Consider the following 21,611-nt stretch of genomic DNA (forward strand, 5'->3'; position numbering starts at 1 on the left):
TTTGCCGACAATATTTTAGGTGTGGGGGAGCTAGGTGGGGTGGGTGGGAAGATAGGTTGGAGAGGTAGGTGCCCACCCCCTTCACCGCCCCCCCGCCCCCCCCCCCCCCCAACTACCACTACCCCCTCCCTCAACCTAGCTACCTCCCCCCGCCCCAACTTACCCCCCTCCTCCCCCCCTACCCCGCAAACTAACCCCTCCCTTCACCTAACTACCCCCCCCCCCCCACCTACCTTCCCCCAAATTAGCCCCCCCCCACCTACCCCTACACCCTCCCTCCACCTAGCTACACCAACCTACCCTCCTCCCCCCCCCCCCCCCCCCCAACTACCTCAGCACTACCCAACTTCCCAACCTATCTATCCACCCACAAACTTTCTACCCCCCCCCACCACCTACCTGTTGTTGTGCAGTGTAGTTTTGATAATTTGGGGTGACTTATATAGGAACAAAAATCTCAAAATGATCTCTTCACCTTGAATATTATCAGCAGTTCCTCAGTAATAAACATTACAAACGAAGCTACTGTTAAAGTCCAATGTTCGAAAACAGAAGTCAACAATCAAAAACGGAGGTAAGTACTCGAACAGAAAGAAGTCAAAATTCAAGTCATGAAAACTTGCTTACTGCTAAAAAAAACCTGTAGAATCTCAATACTACTCTTCGAGTCCTAAAAACCACGATGTCCCCAATAATAGCCGCTATCGCTTCGCGGCTATTAAAAAAACATTCAAAAAAATTCTCTGTAAAACGCTAGAAAGCAATTTCTTAGCCATTATTCAGACCAATTTTAACTGCATCTTCTGCAAGATCAGTCAGCCAACCATAACTCGGCAGAGAACTATTAAACATTCGAAAGATACCAACATGAAAATAGCTGTGTTATAAAATATTTCAGTAAAAAGTGACATTTCTAGCTTTCAACACGTTTGATAATACTTGCTGCCATTGATCTTTAACTAAATCTTTATGCATACTATTGATCTTTAACTAGTAAATGTTCATTAAAATTAAAGTTCATTAAGTGAGCTCAGAAGTCATTTTTTTGAGTGAGTTAAGTAACGCAAGTGACCTAAAAGCAGAACAAATGACGTAACGCACACAAATTATAACTGCAAAGCAGTAGAAGTCACGAATTGAAAAAATCAATGGTCGCAAGAATCATCGATGGAGAGAGACGACGAATTAAAGAAGTCCACGATGTCACCAATAATAGCCGCTATCGCTTCGCAGCTGTTAAACAAATACTTTTCTGGATTCAGCAATCAATGCTTAAAAAAACTGCACAACCATCCTCCTGTAGATTAAAAAAGGGAACAGATTTCAATATTCGAAACATAAAAATATTTTGAAAAAAGACAAAGCCAAAAAATAATTCAATATTAAAACGAAACTAAAATGCCTGAAAGTGCAAATAATTAAAAATTGAGAAATATGTGCCCATTTTACACTTTGAATGCATCAAAAAGATGGTAGCTTCTCAAAAACACTGTGTTATCAATTTCAGAGGGTTACAAATTAATACGGCATGGACTATAAATTATTTAAAAAAAACAAATTACAAAATAAACTGGGCCCATTGGACAAAAAACGGCTAAAAACGGTTATAAATATGTGCCATTTTGTCAAAAACACTTTTGAAAGTTGAAGAGTCATTCATTGAACGCATCGCTTGATCAGACTACTTCTCTAGCTCAGTTCACACGGTAATTTTACCCACTTTCTCTTTTAGGTCAAAACGTTTGAACAAATAGTACTTCTGTTAAGAAAGCCTCAATAAAACCAATAATCCCTTTCAAGTTGTATTTCGGATTGTAAAAAGACAGATCACCAATACAATCCAACCCTTGGTTATTTTCTCAGACATTCAATGAGAACAAATTCCACATTAATTTAAAGTGAAGAATGCTCTAAGTTTATTAAAAGAGTTTAGGAGCGAGGTTGATAATTCAAAACCAATTTCTCATTAAACATTTATACCGCAAATGAATTATTATCGGAGCTATTTAATATTTTTTTCATGAATTCACTCAGCCCCATCTAAATTCAGATCATCCAACATTTCCGCCAGAGAAATCTTTGGATATTCTTCATCCGCATTATTCGCTCCGTCAACTTCCATTCCATCTCCGTGATCTTGCACTCTCGATGATCCCTGCTTCTGCTTCCCTTTATCCGCATAGATATTCACTTTGCTCCTCATTACCGGATCTTCCTCCAAATCTTCTAAGAAATCGGCGTAATCTCCGTCGTTACTGTACGACACTGAATCGCGATGATTGATTCCCAATTTTTTCAGCTTCCAGTTTCGTTCTCGGTTTCGTTTCACGCGGTTTGGGTAGATTTTCTTCACGATAATAGCGTCTGGAATCTTATCAGCAGACATGGTCTCAAGAATCGCGTGATTGACGTTGCTGTAACGGAAGTCAAACCCCAGTACAGTATCTCCGGGTCTCAGAAGGTGTCCTAAATGAGTCCTGGTGTGTACTTGCGACAGTCCGATTTCATTTGGTCGGCTCATGTAAACATCTGCAAGCATGTGTCGGTTCGAAACGACACCACCGCTTCCAAGGTTCATTTCTGACTCGTCCACAATTTCGACCTCGATAATTACGAATTCGGTCAATTGAGTTGGCGTGCAAATGGCCGAAAACGGCTCCCTCCAGAAAACGTTTGCCGATACCTCACCAACATGCAATGTAAATGGATCGATTAACGTAATCAGATTTGTCACGTGAATACATATACACAATTGAGATAAATTGCCCAAAGATTGGGCTAATTTCTTGGGAAGAGCCACTATATTTTCACGACAAACAGGAACAATTTCAATACTGAAATTGTGCTTATAATTGTACACGTTATCATGCGTATCGTGCGATTTAAGTTTCCTCGACGCTGTGTATCGACAAGGTACCACTTGCTGAACAAATTCTAGAAACTTCCGCGCTTCCTGTTCTCGTGCAAAAAAGAAATCAACTCCACCGCTTTCGGTTTTAACATTAGTGCATAATGAATGCTGATTATATTTGAGAATTAGCTGTTCCAGGTAATAGAATGTCTTTCTATGAGTTGTTTTCTGACGAACTTGTACAACCGCTTTCCAGAAATCTTGAGCTTCAGTTCGATGACAATCATCGCACATGTGATTTTGAATGATGAAAGTGACAACTACATTCTGTCGCAGAATTGTACCGGCTTCTATTTCTTTCTCAACCACAATTTTAACATTCACAACTTTTGAATGCGGCTCAGTCCACAGAAACGAAGCGTCCACGAGTCGAAGACTTTTCTTCAAACCTTTGATTCGCTTCAGGCAAATTCCCAATAACTGCTTTGATTCCAAATCTGCGGTTATCCATTGATTAGGTGGTTGAAGTACGCGAGAGCATTTCTGACAAACTTCAAGTGTGTTGCTAGTTGAGATTTCATCGACGATATTAGCTTGCACTTTGATGCAATTTACACACATGTTGGCTGCGTTCGGTTGAATTGGAGTCGAACATTGGCAGCATAAAATGACCACATTCTCTGAAGGTCCGAATATCGCTGAATCGGTGTCCATGGCTCTGAAATTTGATAACAGAACTTTCCAATAATTTCAGTGACGATAAAAAACAGCAATTACCTAAAAACATAACCGACTAGCGTCGGGCGAATTGCTCTCAAACGACCTGCGAGCGGTTGGCTTCTTCAGTAGCTAGCCACGGTTTAGTGAGGCTAGCTTAAGATTAATTGAAGGGGCGTAAGTTGAGCGCAGCGGGGGTGCACCGCAGCGGGGGTGCACCACAGCGGGCGTGCAAAAGTGGATTGGGGGACTAATGTGGGGGCGGTGGGTGGGGTGTGGGATCAATTTCTAAGAACCGCCCTTAACACCATAAATCTCTGTTCAGCTTCTGTTCATCGCATACTTGAAAACTAGTGGGCTGAACAGCTCTAAGAGAACTTAATGCAAACAGGGAGCTACCGCTTTATCCCGTTTCTGAAGACGAAGGTCGATTGGGTCCGACAAAAAATCGGCCAGGCGAAAAACTGCATAAAAGAGACAAACCGGATTAATATATTTGCTACAAATTGCTTTTGAGAGCAATTAACAACGATTTCCTAAAAAGTGCCTGTTAAGTCATTTAAGATAAAAAACATTTCTAGTATAACCTATTGTTAATGAGAATCAGAGATGATGACAATACGCCACATAACAGCAGCTGAAGTGCGGCATCAACAAAGAGAGAGAGAGAGAGAAAGAGAGAGATAAAACGTGAACGAGAAAGAGGGAAAGAAACCCTAACCGACAGAGAGAGAAAGAGATACGAATATTTTCCATGATGGAATTCGACTCCGCAATTTCTAATTTTTTTTCAAATTTCGCAGTAAAAAAATTTAAAACCATTTTTTGTCAAGAAAGTTTTAACAAGTAACCCATCTCCGAGACTTAAAACGTTGGCCAGTAATGGTCGTAACTCAGAAAAGGACAAAAAATATTGAAAAATTGAATCTATTCTTCTTTGCCCCCGCTTAGTGAGCATAAACTTTTTTATGACACCCAGGCACACGTGCTAATTTCTTAAATAGTAACGAGCTATATAACAACATATAATTTGTAACAGCGGGTCATAAAAATATTGCGGGGCCGAAACAGAATTTTTAGATCCAAATAATTTTGAAAAAGGCAAATTTTAACAAAATCTTGCTAAAATTCAAGAAACTAAGAACTTAAGAACCATTCCATTGTCTCAAGAGACCATCCAATATCCCTGTTGCAAGCCTGAAATAGTTTCACTGGCTCATAAAGATCCACACACTTGGAACATGATAAATTTCCAAAAACTTTAAACAAATTTTATCAAAAAATTTCTAAAACTGGAGTAATTAAAACATTGATAACCATTTCAATAACTCTCCAAAAACTGATCCAAAAACTATGCAGCAGCTTATCAAACCTCGGAGGAGGTCCCAGGGCCCCTGGTGCCGGAAAAAATCAAAAAGAAAAAAGGGCAAATATTTTAAAAAAATTGCTTAAAATCATGATATCAAAATCTTGAAGAACACTCCATTGCATCTATAAATCAAGCAGTAACATATTATCAAACACTAGAGGAAGTTCTGTAGCGAAACCTAAAAATTAACAAAGTTTCAATAAACTTAAAAATTGCAGATTTTATTAAAAAAAATTGCTAAAACTTGTAATATTAAAAGGTTGAAAATTAATCCATGACCAACAAAAATTTCCCATTAACTTACTATCAAACCCTAATTGAGATTTTCTATCCCTTGAGGGTAGAAAAACTTGAGTAATGACTGTCAAAAAATTGGAAAAAAAAATGACAAAAACTGTCAAAAAATGCTAAAATTCCTGATGTTAAAATGTTGCAAGACATTCCATTACATCTAGAAATTATACAGTAACCTATTTTCAACACCTAGAGGAGGTTCTTTGGCTCTTGAGGATGAAAAAACCAAAAAAAAACAACAAAAAACCAACAATACTGCAAGAAATGACCAAAAATTGTTATTTCTCTCAATCGAAACATTATTTTACAAAATAAAAACAGTAATCAATGGGCAGCAACATTTTCCTTGCTTTAACTATAAACATTAGTTATCGCTTTAAATCACAATAAGAGCAATAAAACTAAACAATGACCAACAAATAAATAAAAATTAATCGAGAAAAAGAAAAAAGACAGAATATTCAAACGCAAAATTCGTAGGTTACTAAAACCAAACCCTAGGAAAATTTGCAGAAAAAGAATTCTTCAGAAATTGTAAAAGTGAAGCTAGCAAAACCCAGTGCCATATGTTAAATAAAATCAATTGCAAACAAAAAACTTTAAAAAATTCAAAGGAAAAAGACAAAAATCATTAGTTATTTTCGATAATTTTCAATTTAATTAAGGCAGGGCGAATAAACTATAGGATTTAGGAGAAGTCTAGCAAGAAACACGCTAGAATGTACAGAATACATACATTGTGGAAAAAATTGAAAAACTATCTCGCAATCGCCGAAAAATCAAAAAACTAAATTACGAACTCTAATTTAACAAATAAAAAAAGGTAAAAAATACATGGACATTTTGCAATTAAGCATTTGAAGTTTCAGAACAATACATAGCCATCTTCATGTCTAAGTAATTTTTGAAAACGTCTCAATTGCGAAACAGTAAAACCATTCGAAAAAAAATGTTCAAAAAATAGTAAAATTTTTTACTCGATTTTAAAGAGTTACCGCCAGAAACAATTCAATTAGCCACAAAAACATAGCTCGCAGATTGCCAGAAAATAGCCGCAATAGATTCGTAGATCGGCAGTCTAAAAAAAACAGTAAAAAAGACAGACCAAAAAAATCGTCTTCTCATTGAAGGCTGATCTGTTATATTTTGATTAAAAGTCTGTATAAGTTATTGCTGCCTCTATTAGCTGATCTCAAATAACCTTCATCTAGAGTGACACACTCCCATTTGACCATATCTCTTTGAATTAAAGTAAATAAAAGTCAATTTCAAAGTGAGGAAGTCATTTTTGTGAGTGAGGTAAGTCAAGTGTGACCAAAAATTTAATCACGCGCATGAACAAAAAAAAACTCGCTCCACTAAGAGCGAAAAATGACGTCACATGCAATTCAGTTGAAATTGCATGAACGAATGAACAAAAAGTGGCTGTGACGTCATATGGTCGTAACAAAAATCATGACGACGAAATAAAAAAAAACCAAGAGAAGGCCAATAATAGCCCCAGCTATCGCTGTGCGGCTATTAAAAAAAATTGTCACTAACTTATTATCAAACACCTTAGGGTGTTTTTTGGCCCCCGAAAAAAGCTAAAATTCGTGAGGTTAAAATGTTGAAACCATTCCATTGCCACTAGAAACGATGCAGTAACCTATTATTGAAGCCTAAAGGAGGTTCCTTGATACCTAGGGCTGATGAAAAATAAAAAGATGTCAAAAACTTTCCAAAAAGCTTGAAAAAAATTTGCAAAATATTATAAATTTGCGTGTTTTTAGCGAGCGGTTGTTCGTCAGTAGCTAGTCCGGAATTAGGGGGGATGCACACTTAGACCGCAAGTCTCCAAAACAATTTGAGCTGAAACAGAGCTGAAAGGCTGTAAGAGTACTTAATGACCGCTGGGCGCTACCTGTTTATCCCGTTTCTGAGGACGAAAAGTCATAAGCGTCAGACGAAAAATCAGTCACGCGAAAAATTGCATTAAAAAGACCGACAGGGCTAATATAATTAATAATTGCTACAAACTTCGTTTGAGAGCAATTAAAAACCAATTTGGCTACGGAGAGCCTTTGAAATGCTATTAAAAAGCGTTAAGAATAGAACTAAGCATGTATTTTTTCAAACAGTGGTAAATAGCGGCTAATGGATTAAAAAAAACAATGGAACTCTAAAAATATCTATTCTTAAGATAGTCAATTATTTTATTCATCAAATGTTTCCAAGCGATACAAACAATAAAACTTTGCCTACACTACCTGAGGTTAAACTATTAAACTACATCAATAATTTAATTCCTTTCAGCAGCCTGTAGGTTTTGCGAAATATCCAAATCCCTTCTTATTAATCTGAGACTTTAGCACCACTGGTTCTGAAATGCCTTTTCCCTCGCTCCCCAGACCTCCTCCTGGCGTCCAGCCCATGTTCAGTAGCATCTTATGTCCAACATTGGACTCCGGTAGCACCCTTTCTGAGGGTTCCGGGCACTCTCTGAACCCCGAAAGCCTACTACTAGTCGGCCGGTTTTTCAATTCGCCCGAATAACTCCGTCGTCTTTTCTTCTTGTGCTTTGAGGAATAGTAAAATTTTGCGTAACGTTGCCTGGATGAACCGTTGCCAACAATAGAATATCGACTACGTTTGCTCTTTGAGCTTCCGTCTGGGGAGGTAAGATGCTCATATGACTCTGAAGAATTATCGCGAGAATCCAAAACCTCCGTTGTACTAGGTAAAGCCCTTTTACAAATCCCGGGATGGAAGGTTCCCAGCGCTGCCGATGACTGCAAAAAGGCATTGACGGAATCGTGACTGGTGACGGCTTTAATTCCTTCCAATATTTGGTTCAGCTTGGCGTCGAACTCTGGTCGGTGGGTCACTTCTGATATTTCGCCTTCTTCCCACCACGGAACAGCACAGGGCAAGCCGCAAACACTTCTAGTTTCATCGTTTTCTGAGAGCTCATCGTCTCCTTCGCGACCTTCGTCAGCTATAAATCAACTACAATTCAAACTGTAGACTCAAATTAGAATTGAAACAAATAAGTAAATTCAAGTTCAACAAATTGCTCTCAACCAATGGTACAGACGATAGAGTTATAAATTTTCCTCCCTGCCACTTTGCGTGAATTAGACTAATAGACTCCCTATTGTCACCCAAACTTTCGAATGAAGACAGTAAGTATCAATTGAATAGCTTTCAAATTGAGTAGCGAGGCTACATTTGTCCCATTGTAGCAGTATTTTGCACTCAGCCACAAAAAAACTTGATTAACCAACAGCGAAATAACCAACAGTTCCTATATAAGTGCATCAAAATTTAAGAGCATTTGACAAAATTTTTAAGTATTCTGTACAATTTTGTTTCAGCAGAGGAAATCCAAGACTAACAACCGAAAATTCAACTCATTGAGATGTGCCTTAAAAACAAATTATTCCATTTTTTCCGCTGAAATTCAGTTTAATCTTGAGATAAACCGCTGTTGGGCCAACTGATTTATTTTTATTGTTCACATGGTTGATAACCACAATATTTGCATAATTAAAATTACAAGGCTGAAAAATTCATTTTCCTTGCGTTATTTGTCAGCTTTAACACGATAAAAAAATTAAGAGAAGGCAATCTGATGTCCCTAGTATTGTCGCAAGTTTAGACGTAATATTTTTTTGCAGAACATATGTGAAATCACTAATTCCAGTTCCATGATGAATTCCATACGCATAGTACAGACGCGCAGAATGTAATATATTCCAGAAAAACTGACACTATACCAGCCTTAAAAAAGGATTTTTGGTCTTTTCAAGAAGACAATGTTATAAGCTAGTTTTCAGTGAGGTGTACCAGTAGAATCAGTTAGATATCCAATCGACAGAGCTTTTCTGGATGGACCAAAAGAAAAAGGTAGCATTAAAAGCCTCAAAGTTAATCAACTCAGTTTTACAACTGCGAGTGTACAAACACTTTTCATGCGTACACAATGACGACTGAAATAATGCTCAAAACATCAAACTATTAATTAGTATCCATCTAGTGATACAGAGATCTAACCCAACACGTCCTTGACGTGTTTTTTGCCGGCTTATGTACACTTGAGAATTGATTAAAGCATTTTAAAAATTGAAACGTAGTTGTAACAAGATTTTTAAAGTAAGATTCATTCTGTCCTTTATTTTGAGTTTTCATTTTTCAGCAAAACCTGTCGCCTACATATTAGCAAAGATAATCCCGGTAGAGCTCATGAGATAAAAACAATATAAGATATTGCGATGAGTTCACAAAAATTTAATAATTAAATCTCAGAATTTGTTTCTATTCTCAGAGCTTTTGGGGGGAACCAAACAATTAATTAAAAGCTAGATCTTAGATTCATCATTACTGATTTTAAAGCGAAAATTTTTGCGTGCCCCGGAAAGACCTGATGGCCAAATTTTTAACTTCATAGCTGATAAAACCATATATCATTCTTTCAGCTCACAGCCATCAATGAAATACTTAATGAAAGCATCTGTTTTTTTTCGTTTCTCAGACGAAACTGCCGATATGTAATTATCTTTTCAAGAACACAAAAGGATACTTAATTAAATTGTGACAAAGTTTAAAAAGGCAGCGCTGGAAATTTATATACATATCCAGCAGATCGCCGGAATATGGCTGCCGTTGATTCCCACAATCCGACTGGGATTGGAAAACATACCCGGCAGATTGCCGGAAAATAGCCTCCGATGATTCCCATAATAAAGATTGCGATTGAAAGAAAAAACTAGTGAAACAACGATTTTTGTACAAACAATTTTAAAGTACGAACTAGTATCAATATCAATAAGCATTAAATATGGTAACTAAGAACAAAGTTTCAGTACCGGGCATCTAAAATTGCGTTTTATGTGTTCATCCCGTTTCTATTTCTGATTTCATTTTTTGATATTGACTCTGTTCAATTTGAATCGCTTTGCTAGGCAACTGCTGTCTAAAAACACTTTCAACAGAAAGAAAGAAGAGTAAAACTAGCCTGGAGAATTCAAAAAGACTTCACGCAAAATGTTGAACAAGCTGTGATCTAAGGTAAAGCAAAAAAATTTTTATTCGACGAAGTGAAAAACATAGCAGTACAAGTCCTGACGTACAATTTAAAGAATTTTCATTGACTAAACAAAAAAATAGACCTAGAACCGACTTTGAGTGAATTGGGAAAACCATATTTAAAAAAAAATTGATAAAACAAAAAAAACAGAAAATCAATGTCAAAATGCCGCATGCAAACAAAAACAACAAGCCAGAATTGGAAAATTGTTTCAGGCAAAAACTAGGCCCAGAATGAACTATAAATGGATTGGGATAATCATTTAGAAAAAAAATCCAACCCAAAAAATGGAAAAAACAGTAAAAACCAAAGTGAAATTGACGCATTTGAACAGAAAACTACTAGTGAGAAAGCGAACTTTAGTTCAAACACCGTTTTCTCACTTTACTTAAAAATTAGAGCGAAAAAACTTTACGCCACAAAACCACTCGATTTTTCCATCCACTTCCTGTTTCGGCATGAACAAAATCATTACTCCAATTTGACTTCAAAAATCATGAAAGTGGGTGAACAGATCTTTAAAAAGACAGCGCCCCAATACAATTCCGATTCTTTGAATTTTAAAACATTAGGAGCGCTTTAATAGCCGGCTGAGAAGCTGAGGCGTCAATTAAAAAACAGAATAATATAACTGGTATTTGTACAAAAACAGATTTAAAATGCGAACTATTTTATTTCAAGTCAAAGTTAGTCATACTTATGTTCCTTGAAGAGAGTATACATGGGGCGAGCATCAACACCAATAACCTTTAGAGATGGTGACTAAAACTTACATGAACAAAGCTCAAGGAGTGGGCATGTAAAAACGGGCTTTTTAGGTTTCTTTTTGTGATTCCGTTCTTTGATACTGATTCCACTGATTTTACTTTGCTTTGCTGAGCAACTGATGTTTAAAAAACTATGAGTGAAAAGAATAAAGAATGAAACTAGCCTAGAAAAATCGAAAAGATTTCACGCAAAATGTTGAACAAGCTGTGAACTAAGGTAAAGCAAAAAATTTTTATTCGACGATGTGAAAAAAAATAGCAGGACGAGTCCTGACGTACAATTAAAAGAACTTTCATTGACTAAACAAAAAAATACTTAGAACGGACTTTGAGTGAATTGGGAAAACCATATTTAAAAAAATTAGATAAAACAAAAAAAAACAGAAAATCAATGTCAAAATGCCGCATGCAAACAAAAAAAACCACTAGCCCGAATTATAAAATTGTTTCAAACAAAAAACTAGGCCTAGAATGAGCTATAAATGGATTGGGAAAAACATTTAGAAAAAAATCCAACCCAAAAAATGGAAAAAACAGTAAAAACCAAAGTGAAATTGACGCATTTGAACAGAAAACTACTAGTGAGAAAGCGAACTTTAGTTCAAACACCGTTTTCTCACTTTACTTAAAAATTAGAGCGAAAAAACTTTACGCCGCAAAACCACTCGATTTTTCCATCCACTTCCTGTTTCGGCATGAACAAAATCATTACTCCAATTTGACTTCAAAAATCATGAAAGTGGGTGAACAGATCCTTAAAAAGACAGCGCCCCAATACAATTCCGATTCTTTGAATTTTAAAACATTAGGAGCGCTTTAATAGACGGCTGAGAAGCTGAGGCGTCAATTAAAAAACAGAATAATATAACTGGTATTTGTACAAAAACAGATTTAAAATGCGAACTATTTTATTTCAAGTCGAGGTTAGTCATACTTATGTTCCTTGAAGAGAGTATACATGGGGCGAGCATCAACACCAATAACCTTTAGAGATGGTGACTAAAACTTACATGAACAAAGCTCAAGGAGTGGGCATGTAAAAACGGGCTTTTTAGGTTTCTTTTTGTGATTCCGTTCTTTGATACTGATTCCACTGATTTTACTTTGCTTTGCTGAGCAACTGATGTTTAAAAAACTATGAGTGAAAAGAATAAAGAATGAAACTAGCCTAGAAAAATCGAAAAGATTTCACGCAAAATGTTGAACAAGCTGTGAACTAAGGTAAAGCAAAAAATTTTTATTCGACGATGTAAAAAAAATAGCAGGACGAGTCCTGACGTACAATTAAAAGAACTTTCATTGACTAAACAAAAAAATACTTAGAACGGACTTTGAGTGAATTGGGAAAACCATATTTAAAAAAATTAGATAAAACAAAAAAAAACAGAAAATCAATGTCAAAATGCCGCATGCAAACAAAAAAAACCACTAGCCCGAATTATAAAATTGTTTCAAACAAAAAACTAGGCCTAGAATGAGCTATAAATGGATTGGGAAAAACATTTAAAAATCCAAACCAAAAAATGGAAAAAACAGTAAAAACCAAAGTGAAAAAGCCGCATTTGAACAAAAAACCACTAGTGAGAAAGCGAACTTTAGTTCCAACACAGTTTTCTCACTCTACTTAAAAAATAGAGCGAAAAAACTTCACGCCGCAAAACCACTCGCTTTTTCCATCCACTTCCTGTTTCGGCATGACCAAAATCACTACTCCAATTTGACTTCAAAAATCATGAAAGTGTGTGAACAGATCTTTAAAAAAAGACAGCGCCCAATACAATTCAGATTCTTTGAATTTTAAAACATTAGGAGCGCAATAATAGCCGACTGAGAAGCTGAGGCGGCTTTTAAAAACAGAATATAAAAACTGATATTTGTACAAAAACAGATTTAAAGTGCGCACTATTTTATTTCAAGTCGAAGTTAGTCACACTTATGTTCCTTGAAGAGAGTATACATGGGGCGAGCATCAACACCAATAACCTTTAGAGACGGTGACTAAAACTTATAAGAACAAAGCTCAAGGAGTGGGCATGTAAAAATGGGCTTTCTAGGTTTCTTTTTGTGATTCCGTTCTTTGTTACTGATTCCACTGATTTTACTTTGCTTTGCTGAGCAACTGATGTTTAAAAAACTATGAGTGAAAAGAATGAAGAATGAAACTAGCCTAGAAAAATCAAAAGGATTTCACGCAAAATGTCAAAAAGCTGAAAAATTAGAAAAAGCGAAACAAATTTTTATTCGACTAGTAGAAAACACAGCGAAGGACAAGTTCTGTACTACAATTCAAATAAATTGAACTGACTAAACAAAAGACGACGAAGAATGGACAAGTGAATTGTCCGGTCGATAAAATTGAAAAAATAGCAAACATCAAAGTCAAATTGCCGCATGTGAAGAAAACCACAAACGAGAAAGCGATTTTTTTAATCAAACGCCGTATTCTGACTCTGCTTTGAGATTGGAGTGAAAAAAATTAACAGAGCAAAACCACTCGCTTTTTTGCTCCACTTCCTGTTTGACTTCTCCGTTTTGACTTCAAAATCACTTTTCCAATTCGACTTCAAAAATCATGTAAAGGATTATTCTGAAGGCATGTAAACTTTAACCTTTCGGTTATATTATTAATTTACATGTTTGGAAAAAAAAGAAAAGAAAGACACCGCCCCCAATAAAAATCAAATTCTTTGATTTGTAAAAATAAAATGGGAGCGAATAGCCAGCTGAAAAGATGATAGCTGCTTATAAAAATAAAAATTTTGTTTTTGCGTAATCGCAGAGGAGCAGCGGTAGGCTTTAAGTCAGCAGTGTATTAATCGCACCCTGTTTTCAGCTGTCTTTTTCTAATATTCCCCACATTTCACTTTTCATTTAGTGAGCAAGAACGCTCTTTTTGTTGACTATGGCCACTTCTGTTCGTCTGAAACTTAAACGTGGTACAATTATTGCAGGAATATTGGTCAGGCTATGGTCAACCTGAAGCTATGCCCTAGTCAATATCCGATGGTTATCTTGTAAAAAAAGCTTCCATCTTGCAAGACCTTACAAGACGATGGTTACCTTGCAAGATCTTACATGACGATGGCTATAATGGAAGATCTTGCAAGACTAAAGCCTATCTTTAACGATTCTTGCATTTTCGTTCCAGTCGAGCTCTACTGTCATTGATGCATTATTGTTTCAATTATTTTTTTAAAAATTATTTCATATTTTTAATTCGCGCAGAATAAAAAACAAAATTGATGCCATATTGGTTGTAAACCTTTAGTGTAATCAGAAAAATAACGTATCGTCTCATTCTAATCATTTTCCATCATGTTCCATTTATTTGCATATTTGCAAGATGAATAGCTCTCTTGCAAAATCTTGCGGAACAAAATTATGCAACACGATGTATCTCAATGCAAGATTCTGCCAGAATCTTGCAAGATAACAATTCGAAGCCGACAAAACGAATTCCACGACCATAATTCCCAATTTTCAATAGGGGAAACGAACTTCACATACGAATGAGCGCTGATTTGTACAAATCTTGCGTAAAAATCAAATCTTTCTTAAAAGTTAAGCATATTGCTCACCCCTGAGATAAATGGGCACTCTATGATTCGAAGTAGCAAAATAATTTTTCAATTCAAGCTGTTCACTTAACAGCAATAAAATTTTTATGGGTGAAAATCGGGTAAACCAATATCAAAATCAATGATCGTCATGAAACACGATTTCAAATTTCGACGAAGCTCGAGAAAAGCGAAGCAAGGTGTCAACTACAAGCAGGAACTAATTTTTTCAGGCGAACACAAAGTCCAATTGGCCAAGATGATCTGCCAAGTCAATCTACGCCAATCAGTTCTATCTGCTATGCTCATTACGAAATTGGAACATTGCGTTCGTTGTATCACGAAAACAGCTAATTTTCCACCCCAATCACCGATTATGAATACTTCATAAACAAATCAGTTTTAAAACCAATGAGAAGACTGATAATTTAAAAGGTTCACTTACGTTTCTCTGAAACAATTAACATAAAACTAACACACACACACACACACAAAAACTTTTGTTTAAGTAATTTGACAAAAATCGCTCCCCATTTCTATTCGAATGTCGTATGAGCGAAAGAAGTCACGATTAAATCATAAAGCACGGAGAAAAGCTTAAGTATAAAGCATTACAAAATCTAGAAGCGTTAGTATACCAATGGCCGTACCTGTAAAAATACCCGTGGCAGCTTCATCCTGACTGGGTGAAGAAGTATCTATTGAGCTCTCATTACTGTCACTGTTTCCAAACACGTCATCTCTTTTGTCGATTGTCTGAACATCGCTAATCTGAGCAGTGTCTTCAGTGCACACAACTTCGTCTCCATCCGAGGCAGGTTTGGATATTGCCGAAATGTTAGAAATATTCAAAATTTTCGAACTGCTAGTTTGATGTTCTATGTCCGACATTACCAACGGGTTGCTCAAACTGCTCGTATTTAGTGTTCCTGATTGTTGACCTTCAATTGTATTCGAGCTCTGGCCGTCAAATTCCATAGTTTGATTGCTAGAGTCATCGTGGTTTATAACTGAAGTGCTGAAGTTATAGTCCGACGAGAACTTAAATGGGATGTTCTTCCACGGACTCTTTCTAGCGCTAGTGTTAGCCGACACATTGAGCGCCAAATCACTATTACGCAGATTGTCGCTGGATGGTTTACTTCTTGTCAGAGTCCCATTCCCATTTTCTCGTTCAACTTCAGGCACAGGGTAACTAATTACCTCCAAGCTGCTTTTCGAAGCACCTGTGCCTTTACGTCGATTTGTTTCTTGAGCAACAATTTCCAAGTCATTAGCATCAATTGGCGACGCCATGTCAATTGCCATTTTCTTCATCCGGCGTTTGTGTCTTCTTTGAGGTTTCTGAGATTTTGTTGCCGCTGGGTTATCGGTGAAGGAGTCGCTTTCAATTGGTACGGTGACCGCTAAAACAAAAAATAATTTTGATACAGCAACAAAAAAACTGTGGCTACTTTCTTCAAATAAAACCTTACCTAATTGCTTAAATCTTCGATATATGTCAATGTGGTCCTTGACAGAAATTCCGCATTTATGCAATCCGCCTTGAAATTCAGCCAAATTCCTAGCAAAACGCATTTTTTGACAATCAATCATTGATCTCTGCGTTGTGCTAGCTACATTCTGTTTCACTTGAGCTGAATACTGTGTTGAGCTTGAAGCTTCCGACGCAGTCGTCGTAACTTTGTTCGTAGGTTTTTGAGTGCAGACATTGTTTTGGTGATGATTGTTAGTTGCGCAATGAGATGTTTCGCTATTGCACGAATTGCTAACAACTGAGAGCGGGTTCGAGTTTCCACTTGTTGTGTCCCAGCTAGAAGCTGGCTCATATTCAGATCCTCCGGCACTGTCTTGTCTTTTGAACAATGTTCCGTTACTCCCACTAGCTGGGTCGAGTTCGCAATTACGACAGCTTTCATCATATGGTGGAGAAAATGGGATCGGAGGAGACCCATTAGTTTGAGCTCCCGTTGCGTCTTGGGCTAAGTCTTCAATTGCATCTCTTTTCTTTCTCCTTCGCCGTCTTATGGACATTCCTGCTGCTATGAACTCTCCGCCACTGGTAACTGCATTACCGCCAGCAGATGCAGTGTTATTTGCATTTTCATCCATATTTTAGTGCAACAACCGGAACTTCCCACCCTCATCTGTAGTGAACTAACGCCTCATTAATCAACCTATAATTGACCAAATAATTTGCCACTACTAGCGATTGAAATAGCCATTTTCATCATACGAAATTAAATTAATCTCGTGGCTTTTGAGCGTGCTGTGAACCAGTAACGAAAAAAAAACATTCAAAAAAGAGAGACTAATTCAATTTGGAGTTTAAAAAAAGTTATTCAAACTGACAGTGTAATTAAATTAAGGGAGAAATATTAATTCGTCGCGATAAAGAAAAAACATGTGAATTAGAGTTTTCATGTTTAAACAAAAAGGAAATCAGGGAAACACTTGAAATGAGACAAGAACAATCAAAAACAGAGGTATTCTCTACAATCAACCTCTAGAGCAGAAATACTATCTATACGGACGTCTCAGCTAGTGCACGGACGCTTTAAGCTGGTTACACTACCATCTGAACAACCGGAAGCAGTCGAGCAACCGCAAGTATTCCACAAGATAAAGAAACGCGGACGCACAACACGTCTTCCTACGATGCAGAGAAAGCGGCGATGCTGGCTGGCAGCACTGATGTGGCTGTCGACAAACAAGGACAAGGCCCCTGCATTAATCTGCACGCACTGGCATTCTCTATGTGAGGCCCTCAAGGGCAGGTAACACGACACAGAATCCCACCTCCACTCCCAAATCCATGGAAGTATATTGTACCTCATTGTACCTCCACAAATACCAGGGCGAAGGAGGGAAAAAAAGAAGGCAATCAGGCAGAACAGCCGTCCCTGAAACACACAGCAGAGTGATGCTCGCCTACAGAGGCCACTCAGAGGCCAAGAGCAGAAAGGATGCCGCATTACTTGCCCAATCAAGCAGTGGACATGGCAGACTTTTCAAAAGCCGACCTTTATCTCATGCATCCGTTAATAGACCTCAACTGCCAGCGTCCAGCCTTGAACAGCACACGGCAGAACATTGGATCGCCTTCGGAGCACTTCCGGCCAAGCAAGAACTAATGGGCGATTACCGACCTAGTGCACGGAGTAGCGCGTACAAACACGTTAAATAGTTTCAAGCGCGTTAAATAGTTTCATTTAACTGTATGTGATAATACTCGAAGACAACAGCAAAGGAAAATCGCAGATCTCTGTGGGTGGAAAGTCGACGAGCTTGTAGTTCTCCCAAAATATTCAAACAACTTAGAGACAAATTAACGAAAGTGGCTAATAATTTAAGCTTATAGCGAGCTCAAAACGTGAACTTGATGACTGGGCGGCTGCTATTGAACTTTGGTGTGAAAACCAAATAGTTCATAATGTTCGAAAATGTACCCTGTTAAACTTTAAAGGAAAGCGTCTGTAAGCGTCCATCAGCGGTGAACTATTAGCATGTCAGTCAACCCATAAAAACCTTGGTTTGGTTGTTGCTAGCAGCCAAAATTGGACTGATAATTGCCAGCAACAAACAAAGAAAGCCACATCAGCGCTTCATCAGATAAGAAAGCTCTCAAAATCCAACTTGAGCGAAAGCTCTACACGACAAGGAACACGAGATTTTATAGTGCCGAAAACAAGACTACAAACGACTGGCAGTAACTTCTACATAAGAGCGAAACACATGGTAAACGTCTTCAAGAAAGTTTAAATGTAGAACCACGACTATGCAGTAAAAAGAGTTTGAGCGATAACTAATGGTAATGGTTGGTTAACACTACAATATGCAGAAACCCTGCACATTGCAAGTAAATTGCACCTGTAAAAGCTGCAATGAACCTGAAAATTGCTTACTCTGACAGCTTAAAACGAATACTGTTTAACTGAACCGAGGGTTTCAAAACACGTGCGTCAAACCTAAAACCGCGTCTAATACGTATACTACTATTACTAATCTTATTGTGTGTATTTATTATATTATTATAAGTTCACGCACCATTTGCAAACTCAAAAGTGCTTTCAAAATCAAATATGAAATAACAAAAGTTTTCAGTTTTTTTCGATAATCAATTCATGGGGTATTAGTTTCATCTCAAAAGGCAACTTATTCCATTCAAAAGGAACAGGAAATCTGAATGATCTTCGCCCAAATACAGTTGTGACATTAGGAACCTTCAAATTGTACGAAACTCACAATGAGACAGTCCACTGAAACTCAAAGACAAGGATAATGATTCAGATTTTTTTCAAGGATAATGATTCAGATTTTTTTCAAGGATAATGATTCAGATGAAAAATTTGATAATGACGCATTTTTTTAAAAGGTGATACGGCAAAATACAGAGGGCATGGAACCCACATTCGAACGTGCAGCTGAACTGGAAACTTCTCCAATTGGTTAGCGTATTAGGTTTTTCACAATCCTTAGAGATCGTAGGGTATGATTTTTAGAACATTCTGTAGACGGAAAAATTCGCCATGACGGAACGGATGAAATGCAAAACGTCTAATACAAATGAAGAAAAGGTAAACAAAAGAGGACTCATCTATGCCAAGAGCAGCATGAGTAGACTAAAATACTGCATGCAGAGTGCTGCATATACGGTCACTCTGCTGAAAAAAGTGGTTGGTATGACGATACAACTTACTTAAACGAAAAATCACAAATAATTCCAATGTTTTACCCAATAAAAGAATCAGTCTTCCAAAACCCATGGCAGTTGTACAAAGCGCGGTTACTGGGTCTTGGTGACTGTGAATTCAATGTTCCTAAAAAAGTCCTTCATGAGATGAATTTTGGCCGAACCGACGCAGAGTTCGCTCAGAAGTTGTCAAAAACACACATGAAAAGCAGAGTTGAAAAAGGAGTGAATTTGCTTTACCCCGTGGATTGGATCAATCCAAAAGTTGAAACACAGAAAGGTAACACCATGATAAAAGCTAAATTTTTAATGGGGACTTTGTTCTTTGAAACTAGGGAAGCGTATGAAGGAACATAGTTATATTTTAAAGACCCTCTGAAACAGGAGCGGACCTTGTTATATCAGAGAGACACATTTGAAATAGATTCAGTACAAAATTTGTTCGACCAAGACAAAAAATCAAATATCTTAATGATAGTTAATCTTTCACACTCAATAACACCAAAAATAGTCCGCGTTTGAAACTAAAAGTACTTGACGAGCAAATTGGATTGAAAAAGAAATTTTGCATGTTCAGTTGAAAAACAGGACAAAAAAGATAGACAATTTTCAGTTTTTCAAAACAAACCATGGGGTATTAGTTTCATCTCAAAAGGCAACCTATTCCATTCAAAAGGAACAGGAAAACTGAATGATCTTCGCCCAAATACAGTTGTGACATTAGGAATCTTCAAATTGTACGAAACTCACAATGAGACAGTCCACGGAAACTCAATGACCGTTTTTTTTATTCAAGGATAATGATTCAGATGTAAAATTTGATAATGACGCATTTTTTATAAAAGGTGATACGGCAAAATGCAGATGGCGTGGAACCCACATTGGAACGTGCAGCTGAACTGAAAACTTCTCCAATTGGTTAGCGTATTAGGTTTTTTACAATCCTTAGAGATCGTAGGGTTTGATTTGTAGAACATTCTGTAGACGGAAAAATGCGCCATGACGGAACGAATGAAATCCCAAACGTTTCATATAAATGAATAAAAAGGTAAACAAAAGAGGACTCATCTATGCCAAGAGCAGCATGAATAGACTAAAATACTGCATGCAGAGCGCTGCATACACTGTAACTGTGCCGAAAAAAGTGGTTGGTATGACGATACAACTTACTTAAACGAAAAATCACAAATAATTCCAATGTTTTACCCAATAAAAGAATCAGTCTTCCAAAACCCATGGCAGGTGTACAAAGCGCGGTTACTGGGTCTTGGTGACTGTGAATTCAATGTTCCTAAAGAAGTCTTTGATGAGATGAATTTTGGTCGAACCGACACAGAGATCGCTCAGAAGGTGTCAAAAACACACATGAAAAGCAGAGTTGAAAAAGGAGTGAATTTGCTCTACCCTGTTGATTGAATCAATCTAAAAGTTGAAACACAGCAAGGTAACATCATGATAAAAGCTAAATTTTTAATGTGGATTTTGTTCATTGAAACTAGGGAAGCATATGAAGGAACATAGTTATAGTTTAAAAACCCTCTGAAACAGGAGCGGACCTTGTTATATCAGAGAGACACAATTGAAATAGATTCAGTACAAGATCTGTTCGACCAAGACAAAAATCAAATATCTTAATGATAGTTAATCTTTCAGACTCGATAAGAGCAAAAATAGTCCGCGCTCGAAACAAAAATACTTGACGAGCAGATTGGATTGAAAAAGAAATTTACATGTTCAGTTGAAAAACAGGACAAAATAGATAGACAATTTTCAGTTTTTCGAAACAAACCACAGATACATGTTTTACACAAACGAAACGTTGACGGCCATGAAACAAAGCGTTTCACCAGCAGACATATCTGAGACAAATATCAATGACAAAAAACTTGACCAACTTTTTATGTGGGATTTTTGAGGCATGTTTGAAAATTTGAACCAAATAGAGTTTTTAATTTTTCAAATAAAAAACTGCACAAAGCTATAATTTTAACGACACCAATTAACGGAAACTCACACCAAGTTTTCATAAATCATCAAAACTCTCTGGGTTTACACGCAAAAAAAGCGGGAGGGATACTTTATGTTCATAGGTGCGCTATCGTACATGTTGTCGAAAACCAGTTTTGTACCAGGGAATTACCAATTAAGGTGTCTTCTGACAACAGTTCAGAAAGAATTAGATACATGGAATTATTTCTAGAGTAATTTATAGAAACTTCAAACACAATAATTGCAACTCCATGTACCCGAACCCTCTTCAATTGCAGAATGTGTCATGGATAACATATGGCCGAC

The 21,611-nt window shown here is 37.1% G+C and overlaps 5 protein-coding genes across 7 annotated transcripts in view; 2 read left to right on the plus strand and 3 right to left on the minus strand.

The window, feature by feature from the left end:
* The window catches only part of LOC142341755 (protein XRP2-like), a 525,423-nt gene that overhangs the window by 358,556 nt on the left and 145,256 nt on the right, over positions 1 to 21,611 (plus strand). The window lies entirely within an intron of this gene.
* Positions 1 to 21,611, minus strand: part of LOC142341757 (serine/arginine-rich splicing factor 4-like) — a 340,718-nt gene that overhangs the window by 314,334 nt on the left and 4,773 nt on the right. The gene's annotated exons all lie outside the window — the stretch shown is intronic.
* Positions 1 to 21,611, plus strand: part of LOC142341754 (uncharacterized) — a 249,763-nt gene that overhangs the window by 23,068 nt on the left and 205,084 nt on the right. The gene's annotated exons all lie outside the window — the stretch shown is intronic.
* LOC142341751 (60S ribosomal export protein NMD3-like) lies at positions 1,790 to 3,619 on the minus strand. Its single transcript, XM_075392939.1, has one exon. It carries the CDS (start codon positions 3,563 to 3,565, stop codon positions 2,027 to 2,029), a length of 1,539 nt encoding a protein of 512 aa, XP_075249054.1. The 5' UTR covers positions 3,566 to 3,619; the 3' UTR covers positions 1,790 to 2,026.
* LOC142341752 (uncharacterized) lies at positions 7,386 to 16,798 on the minus strand. The gene is made up of 3 exons (XM_075392940.1): positions 16,099 to 16,798; positions 15,274 to 16,029; positions 7,386 to 8,208 (listed from the first exon to the last, which is right to left on the minus strand). The coding sequence occupies exons 1-3, from the start codon at positions 16,733 to 16,735 to the stop codon at positions 7,523 to 7,525; spliced, it is 2,079 nt and encodes a 692-aa protein (XP_075249055.1). The 5' UTR covers positions 16,736 to 16,798; the 3' UTR covers positions 7,386 to 7,522.

This window comes from Convolutriloba macropyga, chromosome 6 (genome assembly GCF_964194025.1).
Source record: "Convolutriloba macropyga chromosome 6, txConMacr16.3, whole genome shotgun sequence".
Classification (NCBI taxonomy): Eukaryota; Metazoa; Xenacoelomorpha; order Acoela; family Convolutidae; genus Convolutriloba; species Convolutriloba macropyga.

Excerpts from the sequence above, each read along its gene's own strand:
- LOC142341751 (XM_075392939.1), bottom strand. The coding sequence starts at position 3,565 with ATGGACACCGATTCAGCGATATTCGGACCTTCAGAGAATGTGGTCATT.
- LOC142341752 (XM_075392940.1), bottom strand. The coding sequence starts at position 16,735 with ATGGATGAAAATGCAAATAACACTGCATCTGCTGGCGGTAATGCAGTT. Across the intron at positions 16,030-16,098 it reads TCGAAGATTTAAGCAATTAG|CGGTCACCGTACCAATTGAA; the intron begins GTAAGGTTTTAT and ends TTTTTGTTTTAG. Across the intron at positions 8,209-15,273 it reads TGCCACGGGTATTTTTACAG|CTGACGAAGGTCGCGAAGGA; the intron begins GTACGGCCATTG and ends GTTGATTTATAG.